The 17,679-nt window shown below is 30.2% G+C and overlaps 1 protein-coding gene across 11 annotated transcripts in view; it reads left to right on the forward strand.

The window, feature by feature from the left end:
* The window catches only part of LOC111044890 (nuclear factor 1 X-type), a 300,946-nt gene that overhangs the window by 270,017 nt on the left and 13,250 nt on the right, over positions 1–17,679 (forward strand). For 9 of the 11 annotated variants that reach the window (XM_022330149.2, XM_039442406.1, XM_022330148.2 and 6 more), the window contains 4 exons: positions 5,928–6,112; positions 10,214–10,334; positions 13,470–13,544; positions 16,130–16,335. In XM_022330149.2, coding sequence (XP_022185841.1) covers positions 5,928–6,112; positions 10,214–10,334; positions 13,470–13,544; positions 16,130–16,335 — 587 coding nt within the window. The remainder of the gene's footprint in view (positions 1–5,927; positions 6,113–10,213; positions 10,335–13,469; positions 13,545–16,129; positions 16,336–17,679) is intronic. The other 2 variants (XM_022330150.2, XM_039442404.1) reach the window with 1 other exon arrangement.

Raw genomic sequence — 17,679 nt, forward strand, 5'->3', positions numbered from 1 at the left:
CATTATCTCATTGAAAATTCAAACAAATGAATCAATCGATAAAAATGTACCCATTTGTGCATGGTTGTTCATATTTTCAAAATGTTCACTGATTTGAATAGCACGGCCTTCATCTAATCTACATATAGCTGTTATACTTCTCAACCACTTTCATCACTATTACTTGCATTCTTTATTATTCTACATTATGCAACTACGATCTGTCGACCATTGTCTTAGCACAATGAATTTTCCTCAACTAAGAAAATTTACTCTAGATCATCTTACTGATGTCTTAAGTCAAAGTCGAGTTTTTGATTGAAATGGACGGGATAGTGTGGAATATTCATGTATTTATTGGATAAAAAATTAATATCGGATAAAAACCTGCGCTAGCCCAAAACTTCTTCTGTTCCTACATTTTGTCCAATAAAATGTTCAAAGTAGGTTTAAGTTCACATCACAAAAATTTCCACTTCAAAAATAAATATTTGGAATACACTAAATGCTTCTCAATGTGATTTTTTATAGATTGAAAGAAAAAGGCAAATAACAAATATTGATGAATTTGTTTCTCTGAGCTAACTCAAGTAAGCCTAAATCATAAATATCTTTTTTATTCAAATCAAGCCCAACTAGTGGAGAACCCTATTAAGGAGGCCTACGAATTATACTAAAAATACAAAACGGTAGATGGTGATATGAATGAAATGAGATGAGTAATTTATATTAATTAGTCCCATTCATAACTTATTCCTCAGTTGATCAACATATCAGTCTAGTATTAAGTACTATTGAGTATTCCAACATTAAAATATGATATTATGATGTCTAATAATACTATTCAGTCTACTTCAATAATATTTCAAGAGATATCCGTTATTACTAAAATTATCAATAATTCAACTCGAACCCAGCTGTAAAATCTGATAAGTTCTGTCTAGTATTAAGTACTATTGAGTATTTCAACATTAAAATATGATATTATGATGTCTAAACTTCAATAATATTTCAAGAGATATCCGTTACTACTGAAATTATTAATAATTCAACTAGAACCCAGCTGTAAAATCTGATAAGTTCTTCATTCAGCTGTACAATTCTATTGTCATCACCTGAATAATTCAATAAATTTGGACAATCTTCAAATTCACTACCTAGGTTGAAACATAATGAAAAAAGAGTAAATTATTACAATGCTCGATTTCAAAAACGTTGAATTTGAAGAAATATAAAAAAGTATAGTTTGGAGATTTAGTATAAAGTATTATGCCAATTAGATAAATGAATCACATTTGTATCTAAAACATTAGAAGTTGTTTTTTTATTATTCTGCTTGACACCACCTCAGCATAAGCTTTCATATTATGAGCACTGATAGATGTCACAAAATGATTAATTACTTGAAACTGAATCATATTTTGATTAATCTTGAAATAATAATTAAAAGTAAGTAATAGATATGGATTAATAGAAAATATTATTATCAACCATTTTCACTATCTCTGGGTGAGATGAAATTGACTATATATTGCACTAAGTTTGCAACAAGTTGTATAGGCTCGGTTGTCAGTTGTCACTTCAGTCTGTTCACACATTTCATAAGTGATAATTTTTCAATAACATAATTATCAATGGAATAATTTTTAATGACCTTAGATCGAATTTAAGTCACAAATAGAAAGACTTCAAACTAACTTTCACGTCCATTCTCATCGATTCTATGACCGATTTTTTTATTCAATAATTTTTAATTAAATTATTGAATAAAAAGAGTTTATCAGAGATTGACAATGGTGCAACAACCGAAACCGGTCTTTCTAATTATCAATAAATCTGTGGTTTTTGACAATTTCTTAGTCTTTTTATTAAATATGAATAATTACCACAATATAAACTTCTCAACTACACAAAAAGTTATTCAATTTCATGATTCATGAAGTCCTATAATTAATAATAATATAAATGTAGTGAATAATTGTAATATTATTCCAATTATTAATAATGATATAAATATGCAGTGTGGATTGACAGCCACATCTCACTTCTGATGTCTCCAACTATTCTTTATTAGAAATTGGTTTGAATGTATAAACATAAAATTTGTCTTGTAACAATATTCAATCGATACAAAAACGTGTCTTAGGCAGTTTAATAACGCTCAATTTGCACACAGTTCCGACATTTTAAATGAGGATGATGACCACATAAGCTCTGTGCTTGTACTCTAGACTCTATCAGGTGTATTTTTTCAATAATAAATGAAATATTCCACACTATTAAATGAAAAAGACCAAGAAATTGTCTTTTTCATTCAATATGAATAATTATCACAATATCAACTTCTCAACTACACATAAAGTATTCCACACTATCCTAAATCTATCTGTTAATATATAATGGTTACTGTTCCATGACATTTTGCCATGCATCCTCCACTTGTTAAAGAGTTGAGCTCTGTGAAATAAATGTTTGGTGTGTAATCACTTGGCAACGCATTGTGTAGATTAATATCCCTAAAAAATACTAAATCAACTCCTATCGTAGAACTACTCTCACTAAAACAGTGGTGTCATGAATGTCTGAATACCAAGTACATAAAGCAGATCCAGTCACTATTTCAGTGTATCTAAACATAAGCCTGCCTTCCCTGACCTTAAATCTCTTGATGTTGAATTCTTATAAATGTTATTGTCTCCCACCAGCATGCTTATAGATCGGTTTGCATTTGATGAATATTACCTATAATTCACTATCTCTCGCTCTGTATCTTTCTCTCACAATATTGAAAGAGTAAATACATTTCAGTGTCTTACTTGATGGGCTTCTGGCACTTGATTATTATTGTTCTAAATGTTGGACATAGATTATACTATTAATTAGTATTGTTATCTATTTTATTTTTGCTGATGGTGGAATTTCTCACGAAATTCAATGTGACTAATAAAAGAAAAAAGATTTTCATTTCATGAAAGGAATAGGTGAGTTACATTAGCACAAAATCATTCTAAGTGTATAAATATATGTTAGTTTCATAGCTTTAAATGTTGAATGTTCCTTCTCTTTCGAAATCAACTGATATAATTAGTATCTCAGTGGAAAGGATTTTTTTTGTACCACAGTTAATCAGTATTTTCGAAGAATAAACCATTTAAAATGTTTACAGAAATAGCCCACGGTAATTGATAACTTCTAATCAAACGATAACACATCAATTATTGAATCACAAAATTGTAAACTTGGAAAATGTGAATCTCAATTATTGTTTTTGAGTAGTTACAGACCAACAGACATGAATATTCCTAAGAAGATAAGAAATTATTAAATAAAATCAACAGTCATCCATTTCTGAATAATAATTGTATCAGTTGTTCGAGAGAATTATTTTCTTGGTGTTTGATGTTTCAATGTTTTTGAAAAATTGATGTTTATTATTATAAAATGTCCAAAGATTTTATATTATTTATGTATTTTCAGTTTCAAATGATTATTCATCTAGAAACTTATCATTTGGTCACCTTTTGCTTGATAGGCTAATTGTTTGCTGTCCACAATTTAAGTCACATGATGAATTCTGTCTGGCTCAATTTCTCCCAAATATTGGAGGAAATGTACAAAATATATTCCAACCGATATAAGCTCAACCTCTAAAAATTATCTTCAGTAGATTTATTCGATGTGTTTATTTATTTATGTTTGTTACTTAGATATCTGTATCTTGCATTCATTTGATGGAAAATTGATGTTTAGGGTATTGATGCATGTTTATATATGGGTTAATTTGATGTCTGTTAGTATAGATAAATGTTTTTATATGTATTAAATGTTAAATGTTATTTGTTAGCGCGATCGTTTGAGCTTTTTCTGTATTCATCTGATTAATTGTATTTCATGAGTGTTTATTGAAAATGTTTTATTCCGACATTTGAAAATGATGAATTCTACTGAATAAATATTCTTCCCCTTGTTAATGTTATGAAATCATTAATTTCTTCATTCAAAATTACAAATAGGTAACGGAATATTACCTTAACAAGGTAATGTCTGTGAACACCAGTGAATTTACCATCGTTAGTATTGATAGGTTTATGTTGACGATGATAATTTCTTAATTAAATAGTCTATTAAAAAGTGAAGTTTTAAATAATGTATAATTATCTACAGTACATTTTTATTAGAACAGCTGTTTTTGGGAGCTATTTTATAGTTATATGAAATGAAAGAGGGTGCTCCCCAAAAATAGCTGTTCTCATAAAAATGTACTGTAGATATTGACTTTGACTTCCTAATGTATTGGTAGTAGTTTAGTATACATTGAAAATTCAGTAATTGAGCCCTCAATATAAAAATTCTGTTGAAGGATGTAGAATTCATCACTTTTATTTGTCACGTTTCTAGTTTCTAATTTTTTTTCTATTGTTATGTCAAAAATATTATTTTATTTTATTAAATGAGTAGAATCTGCATTTTCTTGCAGTATTATAACGATAAGTTCGTTAACCATTATGATAGAAATTTTTATTTCTTATACTTTGTTTTTTATTAGTGTAATTTAAGATGGGAATAGGGTAAGTTAATATGTTTTAAAATAAACACAGTTTGAAAATTTCTAAGATTCTCCTCCCTGTCTAGTAGCTCAAATATTCTAAACTGGAGTTTGTTTGAAAAGTTTGTTTTTTCCAAGTATCAAGAATGCAAAAAGATGAAAAATTTCATGAATTCAGAAAATTAAAAGTTTTAGAATTCTATCAGTTCAAAAATGACTAGATTCTGAGTCACAGAACCAATCTAGGGAAGGATAATAAAGACCATGGATATATTATTTGAAACTGTTGCTTCATCTAATAAAGTAGTTTTACCACATAACTATTTTTATAATCTCAAAATTATTCAAACCAGTGATTGCAATTCTACCATTGATGAAAACCATGTATGATTCGCTTTTAAAAATCAAGCCTCAAACTATTAGATAATCTAAATAATTGTAGGCCGATAGAAAGTGAAATTAGTGGTCCTGTTTTCAGGAGGTTCCAGATTTTTAATTGGAGAGCTCTTGGTTAATAATATATGTGATTTTTTTACCTTCCACTCTTCCTATACAAAGTAATTTAACTTGACTGATAACTCATGCAAATAATAACGGATGAATTTCATACAAATGGCCCAATAACCAATATTATTGCAATAACAATGATAAAATAGAATAATAACATATCGCTATCTGTAATAATTAATTCAGTCGTTACAAGTTTAGAAAACAACAGCTTATTTATTCTGGATAGAAAAAAAACCTTGCCAACCTAGAAATAGTTATGATTTCCTTTTTATAGCAAGTGAATAGTGTTGTAAACTAAGTAGTTGAACTAGTTGGAATAAAATAAAGATACCATCTAGAATCCTACCCTTTTATATTCTATTAGTGTATGAAGTGGTTCTGGATATTTTTATTTTATTTCAATAATAATGGTACGGTAGCTCTTTATAAAAAAAGTGAATATGAACTACCTCAATATACGTATTTATGAATAACACTTGAATAGTTTGAACATTAGTTCGATTTTTTTTATGTATCACATCAATAACAATCAAATAGTTCAAAATTAGTTGAGATTAATACATTAGTTGCATTATAAATAAATTTTGAATACTACTAGTTGAAAATTAGTAGATTATTTTTCGTTAATAACGTTCTCTAGATAGATGATCAATATTTTTCAACTTTATTTGCTGGTTGATCCAATAACTCCAAAAATAGGTAGCCTACTCTTATTTATGTATAGATAGCCATGTTATTTGTGAGATAAGTATCCCAAAAACTCACTTTAAAAAATAGATACCTACTTGTCTAGTTGAATGACAAGTATGTTCAATTTTATACAGACTTTTTGTTATTTAAAGTGTTGGGTTCTTTAAAAGGCATATTTGATTGACATGATAAAATGTTTTAGGAATACCTGGAGGTCCCGGAGGTCAGCATAGTAGTGTGGCATCCTTAGCCACATCCACCTATTACCAACCAGGGGAGCAACAACATAGTCCAGCCAAATACCCGGAGAACGGACATGACACACTGTCAGACTTTGTCACGTTTGTGTGCTCTCAAGAAACGGAGAATCCTCAGCAAGGGAATCAGGTAAATCAATCAATCAACTCGAATCTATTTACTTTCTGCTATAATAAAATAACTAGTAGTTCTGCGAACAGTAGACCTCGCTCATGAATACAACTTTCAATCTAATGAGAAGGGCCAGTACAGTAAGTACAGTATATTGTGAAGATTTAGCCATGTCATCTATTATTTTCTCCATTGAAAGTACTAGAGACTCTGTTTCCAGAGACACCGGACTTATCAAGGAGGTTCTCTTATATCGTCTCCATATTTACAATATTAACATATATTACAACTTTTCTAATAATTAATTATAAGAGATCGGTCAACTGACGGAACAATAGAGTATGCAGTAGGCAATTTAGACGATGAATCGTCTCACAAACGATGGTGAGACGAAAAATGATTCTAAATAAGATGGGTTTGTTGCTGACAATGACAGGAGGTTGCTAATGATGTTTTTCATGGGAAGTGGATTCAATCAGGACCTCCTAAATATTTAGTATTTATTGATATATCATTGATTCAATGTTATGGCTTGTTATGCCTATGCAGAATGTTAATGCTCACAAATCAGTTTCCGTTCTCATAATAAAAGGAAAACAAAAAAATTGACACTTTAGAGCAACACAAAATGCACAAAAATGCATACAATACAATAATTATAGTACCTGATAAACTGAGAATTCAGTTAAAAAATAACTAAAATAATAACCAATAGTTATGAATGAAAAAAGTTTGAAGAAATGCTTATGATGTTAAATATTGTCTACAACTAAAATAGTTGTTGATTTATTAGTCGATTAATTTTTATGATGATAAAAATAGTCCTCAACTAAAATAGTTGACTTATCTGTAATATAGACAATGATAGTAATTTATGTATTGAGAGCGTAAAACTCGACTTTATCGCTGGAATCACATACACATTTTCTTCTACAACTGCAGTATTGGACTCCAATACAATAAAGAGTTTTTTTTTAAATTTATCCAATTAATTTGATAAATCAATTTAATAATAAAAATAATATAATAATTCCAATATTATCATAGTAATTTATTTTATAATGATTCATATATATTATTAGAATAAGATAAAACAAAGTATCATTGCAAAAAAATTTGTTCGAAACTGGATCCCACAGGGCGATCATAATTATTATATAATTATATAATATAATATAATATAATATAATATAATATAATATAATATAATATAATTATACAGGATCCCACAGATCCAACGCTCCAGCTCCCTACACTACCGTGAGATGTTGATACTGAATGCGAGAAATTAGGAACATTAACTGCTGTATCTTCAAAGAAGCTAGATACAAAAAAGTACATTCACGATGGAGGTTGGTTTGCGGTTTCTTAAATTACAAAAAAACGGAGGTCTTATCAAAAATTGTTATACATACGTTTCTGCGCCTTGTTTCAAAGAACTTGCATACCAAATTTCAGCTTCGCTTCGGTCAAAAATCATCCAAAAACATAACATTACTCTGGCAACACTATGACAGACTCTGTGACCATTTATCTATAATTTACAATCGTAATTGAAATATAGAGTGTTTACGAACTCTTAGTAGAAAACATATCTAAATATCATATTTAAATTGTCCAGAAGTCTTCAGTTACACAGCGGCCATTTTGCTTTTTTCACTTATTATATTTTTTCTAAATAATCGTCAAACATACGAAATTGAAACTTTGCACAATCATTTATAACAACTAAACGAAGCTACAAAAATTATGATAATTTTTCAAATCCATAAAACAAAATGGTGGTCATTTAAAATTTTGCTTTCCAAATAACTCAGAAACCGATGAATTTATAAAGACCTATCGAATGGTTCCAGAGTTTTAAAGATTGGACCAATATTAACTGAGATATGGCAGCTTTAGTGGTTGGTGACCCACCTTCAGAGGGTTATGTAATGTTATTTTATTGTTTGAAATCACCTAAAATCGCTTACAATTAACATTCAATGCAAATAACCATCATTAAGGCGACTCTATCAGCATGCCTTGGTTTGCACTGCAACAAACTTTCAGTGGTCACCTATCACTAGGGCGATTGTAAACAGTTTCAATCTCGTATATTTAACCATCATTTAGGAGAAAAATAATAAGTGAAAAAAGCAAAATGGCAGCTGTGTGAGTAACTGAAGACTTCCGGACAATTTAAATATGTTTTCGCCCCACTTGGATGTAATGAGCTGGTTTTCGTGCGTCATATGGAGGCCGAAAATGATTGTTTTCTGACCAGGCCGGTAAAAGTTTTATAGCCCTAGGGCTGTAAAATAACTTTGAAGTCAGCTGATTCTGATTTGATGTGAACGTGTTTACAAAATGGTTTATGAAACGGAATCAGTTTATGCTTCTAGAATTGAATAAGTATTCTGCAATAAGATACTATCATTTTATTAGGATGAATAAAATACAGTTTATGAACTATTCAAATTTGATTTTCAAAGTAGGATAGAACTTCTAACCTAAACTTTCGAAGTCAACGACAACAAGCATTGTTGACGTTGACATTCAGATTGGCCAAATTTCAAGTGTGCTAAAACAGCTGATCAAAAAACTTTTCATTATTTGTGTTCATTATTCAAGAATCAAAACATTTATAATAATATCATCTTATTGTCATTTGGAAGAATAAAAAGTATAAACTCAACCTCTTAAATAATTGAACATAATCTTTTAGGTTACCTATTTAGACAAATCAGAATAAAAAATAAAAATACTTGGACAATTTCCTGATATTCAGATTACCTCAGATTTGCTAGAGCTATGACCTTCCTGTTTTGCTTTCGGAAGTGCCTAATAAACAATTATTCTCATATTTATATTGTTTATTTTTCTGTGTGGCGAAAAATAACGTTCTCACCATGGGCAAAAATGTTTTCCCAGCTCTCAATCTTTTCTTTTCTCAATCTTTGAAAACCGATTTCGAGCCGGAAAAGTCTCATTTTCGGCCCTAGGTCCGAAATATACTATTTTTACTCAGGAATAATGCCCTAGAGTATTGGTAAGGAGTTCGTGAACACTTTGTGTAAGGTCAGACCCCTTCGATTCCACTCATGTTTTTCGACTTTACTTCACTTCATGTTACCTCAAAATGATCTTCAAGAATGTTTACTGGGCTAATTAACTTTTGGTGATTTGCGCCAATAAAACGCAATAGATCAGTCCTATGAATAGTGACCCTTCAGTGGATTCACTCTACTCAACACAGATACAAATCTGATCAATCAGTAATGAAAAATGTGATAAAAATTATATTTGAACTGAATCCCTTCCCAAATGAGCCAGAATTCATAGTCTTAAACCTATGATATGTTATAATATTATGAATTATATATTTATCCATTCACAGGAGTTCTGAAACTCTATTACTCTGCAGCTGAGCAAAATTATAAAATTTTTCCAGTAATAGTTGAAAAAATATACTCCTATCTAAAAATGTACTGTAGAAAAGAAATCAATGTGCTGAGTTCAATGTATTTACATCATTGTAGTTTGTCAAATAGATAACTAAAATTAATTGATCCGACAATAATGTATCATTCAAATAGTTTGATTTATTCAATAAATTCTTTAAAGTTAAATATAATCTATCTTTTGAAACTGCTACTATTTATAAAATTTGACAAAAAAGTAAGTATGAGAGTTTCTTTCTCCTAGTATGAGATTTGTAACTATTGTACTGAATTGCATTTATTGTAATTTATTTCAATAGGGCTACTTGGGAGTTAAATTGAACTGAACTACAGTAGTACCCTTTTCTTATTTCATTTTAGACACAATCAGATTTGGCCAATCACGCCATGCAGCATGAAATGTTGTATTAAAATGTTGAAAACGAAAATTAAATATATGCTACTAATGTCCATGATATACTGTATTTTATTATCATCGTTTGATATGTCTATAATGTATTCATAAGACAAATGCAATATAAAATTACTTTCCATCTTTATTGATTATTGAAATATTTTAATGGATAAATTTTGTTTTTTCTATCAAATTATTCATGATTACTATCCATTTTTATTGATTATTGAAAGATTTAAATGAATTAATTTTGTTTTTTATTTGAAATGATTCATGAAACAGGCTGGACCCTCAAGAAGTCCTTCGAAACTTGCAACTTCTTACTACCCCAGCCCAAGTTCGATGCTCCCCCCACCACCGCCTCCGCCTATGGCACGACCGGTTGCTATCATACGCTCAACAGGTAAGTTTATAAAATTTGATACATTACATCTTTTAAACTACTTACATTATAAAAATGTTATATACTAGATTTATCAAAGTGTATTATTGGATGTATTGCAATACAAGGTGTTTCTGAATGATTGACTGGTTTTTAAAAACAAATAGAGAATCTGGAATGAGCATAATCTGAATAAAACATACATGATGGATCAATTTGTGACTCCCAACATCATATTCTCGCTTGCTTCGAGAATTCACAATCAGGCCTCCTTTATTTTATATTGTTTTTGATGAATTATAATCGATACTTATAGGCCCAACTGAAACTTGATTACCGTAATATGATTTTTATATCAGTTTATAAATATACAAATTGAGACGCAACGTGACGTGACATGACTGGACGTGAGTCTGCTAGATGAGTTGATTGATATCATAATGATCATATTATAATGTTCATACTTGCTAGCTTCGTCCCTATGTGAACATTATGAGATCAAAAATATGAATTACATTCATTTTAGTAAAAGAACATTCTTCAAGAATGACTTGAAAAAAATCACTTGAGCCACCAAATTACTCTCAAAACTATAAAGCTTATGAGAATGTTGAATATGTCCCCCAACCAGTGCACAAACATCTAGCTGCTTCAAAATAAATTTCAAAACATGTTTTAAGGGATGTACTGTCACTGAAGCTGATACAGACTATATTCTATTTTCCAATTTCACTTAAAAAGGGAGAAACACCAATAAACACCATTGTTCTAATTTTCATCTCTCACCTTCTCTTATTAAAAAGCAGATATTCATCATATTTTTTCAATTTCACTTGAAAAGGGAGAAACACCATTGTTCTAATTTCCATCTCTCACCTCCTGTTATTAAAAAGCAGATATTCACAGAATTTGCATTTCTAAAGACAGAAGGCAGAAGAATCAATTATTAATTAAAGCTTCACGGAAAATAATTACTTGGACTATCAGTTTGAGTTAACAATGAAATTTGGACCATAAACGGTCTATATTATGAGATATGGTATTTCAAACTGAAGCCAGCAAAATCAATAAAATTCTTGGGAGTTACAATAGATGAGCATTTGACTTGGAAGGAACACATACAGAGTCTCGCCTCCAAGTTGAATCGTGCTTACTTTATGATTCTAAAGTTGTCTCATTCGGTGGACAGAAACACCCTTATCACAGTAAATTATGCCCATGTCTATTCCCATCTATGCTATGGAAATATCTTCTGGGGTAATTCAACAGACAGTTATAACGTATTTTTAATGCAAAAAAATTATTAGAGTGATTTTCGGGTTGAGACAAAGAGACTCATGCAAGTCTGTTTTTCAAAATTCTCAGATTCTCACCTTGCCTGCAATCTACATTTATCAGTTATTAATTTTCATCAAGAGTAATATCGACAAATTTAAATTTTGCACCGAGAGACATAATTACTCCACACGCAATCAGCATTTGCTGTTGTACCCAGTCCACAGACATGCGACATATGAGAAGAATCCCTCTTATTCAGGATTAAGATTATATAATAAATTACCTGAGACCTTTCGAAAATCAAATCTCTAAAGCTTTTCAAGAAATCTGTGAAAATAATCTTAGTTGATAAAGCGTACTATTCGGTGACAGAATTCAATTAACTATAAACACTGCACTCAATAACACAAAGTAAAATGTTCACATTTGCTCTATTCTTAGGACTAAGAATAATGATAGACCTAATATAGGCTACACTTTGTTATATAATTTTTATATACTGTTACTGTTTATTTTACCTTTTAAAAATCTTGACAAATCACCTATCAAATGTACCGTAATGTTATGAAACAATAAATAAATTAAAAAATATCGTCTTATGCTGTTATATTTTTTCTATGAATGAACATATATGTCACTTTAAAGTGAGATGAGCTTGTTATTCCAACTCACATCAGATCTGTTTCGATAAATCTACAATGATTCAAATGAGGCGGGAAACATCTATTGATTTCCAAACGGGAAAGTAGCGAAACCCCCAGGGAGAACCTGGAAACTGTGGGATATGCGGGAAAATTTGATAACTCATACGGCTGCCGATAGATAACATCACTTGTATCATTTTTCAAGATATTCCACATTAGTTATATAATTGCTAATTAAGAGGTGGCAGATATGCAAGAAAATGTTATAAACTGAAAATCAAATGATGTTTTCATGCTAAGTAATTTTTTTAATGTTCTTCCAATAAAATAAAAGTAGGCTAATTGTATTTGAATCATTCTAACACCTGAGTGAATTTTACCACCTGCTAGATGTATCATTGTCGTACATTTGAAATGTGTTGTTATATTTTGGATTCGGCAGTATCCTAAACTTAAATATATAAAACAATATTTTCCATGTATATGAAGGATGAAAAGTGAATTATTCACTTTATCCAACATCATATTTTATAAAATTTACTAGATTCTACCAAAATAATTAAATTGTATTTCTTCTGCCTGGACATTCGTGGCTTAGTAGTTGAAACAATCAAAATTATTTTTTTCAATTACACAAATGAATGTTCATTGAGCTAATTGAATCATCATTTTTATTGTTATCATCATTCTTGTTCGAATTATTATTCTTGTTCAATAAATATTCAATATAATTGAGGTATATATCTCATGAACATACTTTTGACTAATAAAGGTTTGTCAATGCTTTATGCTCTACCTCCAATACAATTTCTACTTGTCAGCCTGGAGATTTTATTTCTGCCTCACCAGAATCAGTGGAGTGGCTTAATCATCTATATATTTCATTCTATTTTCACTCTTGACATCTTTTTGTACTCTATGTAGTGCCGTTATCATTTCAACTCTACAATATTCTATATGGATTCACATCTATCATGTCCCCTCAATGCAAAAATATGTTTTGGCATACATAACTTGATACTAGAAATGTAGCTATTGAATTTTATAAAGGTTTTTATATGTTTGATATTCATCGGATATTGTTCAAGTTTCATGAAATATACATTAAATAATGATTGAAGTATTCAAATTTCTTAGAAAATCTAATAATAATTTCCACAGCAATACGAAAATTACACTCAAGATTCCAATTTTTTACTTTCAATTTCCTGAAATGATTTTTTTTCTCCGACAGAATCTGTTATAACTTATGGTCTGATGCCCAAGGACTCGACAGCTTCCAACACCTATCTTAATAGGAATCCAAAAGGTTAGCCAATTCATCAACATAAAAATTTCAGCTTTTAGAAATTCTATTCCAATCTCATCGTAAAGTTAATTATGTAGGTAATCACCAAGAGGGTAAGTAACGAAATGAAATCATCCCAATTAAAAACATCTCTAACAAGTGTTCTAAATACATTTAATACTGCTCAGGAAAACTTTCATGCTATATAACATTTCGGTTTCACAGATTATATTTTTGCATCCCAAAATACTGTGAGTATTTTGAGAGAATTTGAAAACCCATTCATTAATCATCATAAACTTTTTTTTGTAATAGGCTACAAAGTATCAATCTTTATTGGATTATCACTATTTTCAATGTATACAAATTCACTAGAAGTGATAACATGCATTTGCTCAGAAGTAAAGCTACAAAAAAACAAAAATTAAATTATAAATCCAACTGTAAATTATAAACTTCATAGCAATCTTCTTTGACTTTATTTATCTCTCCAAATGAATATGACTCAATATTTCATTGATTATTGATAATCGAATTGTTGATGGATAGAATAAGACAGAGTATAAAATGGGAATATAATACAAAATGGAATATGGGAATACATTTTCAAGGGAATGCATGGTTATCAACTCTAAGCTACAGGTTCAGGCAGATTCTAAAGTTTTTTTATAAAATAGCTAGAATCACTGTCTCTCTCATTTCATACAATTTGTAACGTAGAAGTGTTTCCATCCCATCATTGAATTTATTCAATCATTAGTGTCACTGTTATTAGTGATACATATCTTAACTTGCTGATCATGACTTTTTTGTTCTTGGTTCATTTGAATCATATAAATATTCCAGTTGATAATACAATAATTTTACTTCTGACAAACAAATCTGGAGTATATTCCATTCATATACATCATCAACAGTAGAATGTGTTGATGAGAGTGATTATTAAAGTTATTGTGCTTGATAACTGAGAGTTTTCAGTTTGATTTCTGGTTGAATATTTTTATATTATATCTTGTATTTTTTATTTGATAATAAAGTTTTAAATTAGTTCTCTTTGAATTTCGGAAAATGAATACAGAATATTGCAACTCCGGCGAGTGAAGCCATTATATTCATAGCTTAGACTTCTGATAATGTTTGCATGATTTTTTTCTACCTCAGTGAGTTCCAATACAATTCCAAAATGATGTATTAATCACTCCACTCAAACATTAATCGAAAAAACAATAAATTACTGTACTTTCTGAAAACTGATTTTATTAGAGATTAAATCATGAATAATTGATATTGTATAATATTGACAAATAGCATGAAGATGACCTTGATGAGATTGGAAAGAATCAGTTAATATTATTAGTTTGCAATCCTATTTCAGTTAGCAATATGATTTAAAATAGGCTATGTCTCACATTAATAATATTTGTTTAGATCTTGTTCTAATCTCAGTGTGAAACGTGTTATCTGTTTGAAAATATTTCTCAATAAATTCAGTCTATATGATCAATGAATGTCATTAAGCTTACTCTAATATACCTATTCTCTAATATAATATAGTATAATTTACTCTAATTTATTGATCAATGAATGGCGTAAAGCTTACTCTAGTATACTTATTATTTCAATATAATAAATTTTAATTTAATCTAATCTATTGATAAATGAAGGGCATTTATCAGGCCTAAACTTTAATCTAATAGGCCTATACTCTCACATATTGTAACCTGATATAGTCACAATGATGATTAACCTATAGCTACAATAATATTATAATAGTTAATTTATATCTAGATTTTCATATTATTCGTTTAAGCCCGAAATGAAACACATTTTAATATATGGGACCATACCTTCATATAATCGTAGATTGTGCATAGGGCCCTAATTAAGTGTTGCCTTCGTTTAAAATTATCGTTTTTTTCTCTGTCATGTAACCCATGTCAGAGGTATTATTAAACATAAAAAACGTTTATAATATGGTAAAAAGCCCTTCACATACTTGGATTATTTTCCTTAAACTTATTCATTTCCAATACTTATTAACATATGTATGATACTTTCATTGAATTTTGAAATGTTTATTTCCATTACTTCCACTGATAATGAATTAAATTTTACAGCCTATACATAGTACAGATTTCTGATCAAAAGTTGTATTTCTTCTAGCAATATACAACTTGAATGAAAAAGACTAAGAAATTGTCAATAACCACAGATTTATTGATACTTAGAAAGACCGGTTTCGGCTATTGTCAATCTCTGATAAACTCAGATTTCTTATAAATCTCTGGTTTATCAGAGATTGACAATGGTGTAATAACCGAAACCGGTCTTTCTAAGTATCTGTGGTTTTTGACAATTTCTCAGTCTTTTTCATTCAATATGAATAACTACCACAATATCAAATTCTCAACTACAAAAAATATACAACTTCCTATTTCTAGATCTAGTGTTGAGCGCATGGTCTAAATTACGTGTTAAATGAGGGTTTCTTTTGATGAAGATAAAATACCGTTGAAAAATAATAATTATTTTCGGTAAACGTCCGGTGCTCTAAAATCATGAGTTTTTATTATGTCTGATGTATGATTGAATTTTTGCTTTGACAGGCGAGCTGACAGTCTCAGTGACTAATCCGTCACCTCCGCCCGTATCGGACACAAGTCCCGAGCGAGTTTCCCCACCGTCACAGCCCACGCAAGCCGAGGTCCTCAGTCATGGACCCGGACGTTCCGGGACTGTCGTATCCAGTCCGTTTGCTGTATCCAGAGAGTATCCCGTACCGTTCACTCATATACACACTCAGCCTGGACAAGTAAGTAGATTCGATTTTAAAAACTAATTCAAAATACTTTCTTGCTAACCAATAACTAGAACGTATAGCTAAACGAGCGGCAAGCTATTGGGATATCAAACGGAGGGAGCTGGGAGAAATTGATGAGTGATTAGAATAGCCTGGAGGTACCGATCTCAGCTGAATTAGGAGTTCAACACATTAAGTAAATGTGTTTAGGAATCCTAATAAAGATTCAATCATAGATTTCTCAATAAACATTAATTTTTTGAATTAATTAAAGAATTATTACACTAGAACTTGATTAGCTGCTTTACGTACACTATATTGTGTCGTAGTGAAGGTAATATTGTGGTAATATCATTATCGAATAATGAACTAGAAAAATTGTGGTACTTGTACACCACAAAAATATAATAGAACATTGAACAGAAGAATAGTAAGAGGTGAATATTGAATAAAAAAAAAGTTGTATCAGATTGAACAAGTAATGTAGCTATTTCACTCTAGAGTACAAGCCTACAAAGAGGAAGAATCAAATCAATACACTGTGCTTACTGATAAATGGAATACATTGTATAATAATTATTTGGAGAAACCCAACAATGAATAAATAGGAATTGGAGAAAAACAATCATTCAAGTATATACAAGCCCACCTCGTACCATCCATAGTACATAGAATGTTACCACATCTACATCCGAATTTTAAAAATTGAAATCTATTTTGCTCTGCATTGAAGTTTTTAAAATAGACTTGTTACGCGATATTGAAATGTGTCATATTGATTCATGATCTGAAAACGTTATAAAATCTAGGAAATGAACTGAGAAATCATATTGGATCAGTTTAAAGTAGGCTATACCTACACTTCCATAGTTTTTCCGCACCATATGAAAAATCTGCATAGACTGAGACTGATAATAATAGCTTCTGAAGCACACTGAAGAAATGTATAGGCCTAAGCAATAAAGACAAATCCATTTTTCCCATTTTGAGCAATTTTTCACACCAGAACTGTACATTTGCGGATAATGGTTCATCAGACGTTTCTATCCACACTTTTCACGTAGAATCATGTCTGTAAAGGTGTGATCTGTGGTCTGGTGAATAGAGTGCTTGCGTAGCATCCCGGGTTCAAACCCACTCAGAGCCAAACGTTTTTGAACAGGTCACTCCCGTGTTATCGGATGGGCACGTTAAACTGTCGGTCCCGGCTGAAGTATGATAGTCGTAAGGCCCATTGACGGCTCAAATGATTTATTCAGGCGAGGTGGAACTACCCACCAATAAAATCCATACGAATATTAAATAATAATATGTCTGTAATAATAAATAAATATGTATTAATAATAAATTATGTCT

The sequence above is a fragment of the Nilaparvata lugens genome, chromosome X, assembly GCF_014356525.2.
Source record: "Nilaparvata lugens isolate BPH chromosome X, ASM1435652v1, whole genome shotgun sequence".
NCBI classification, from domain to species: Eukaryota; Metazoa; Arthropoda; class Insecta; order Hemiptera; family Delphacidae; genus Nilaparvata; species Nilaparvata lugens.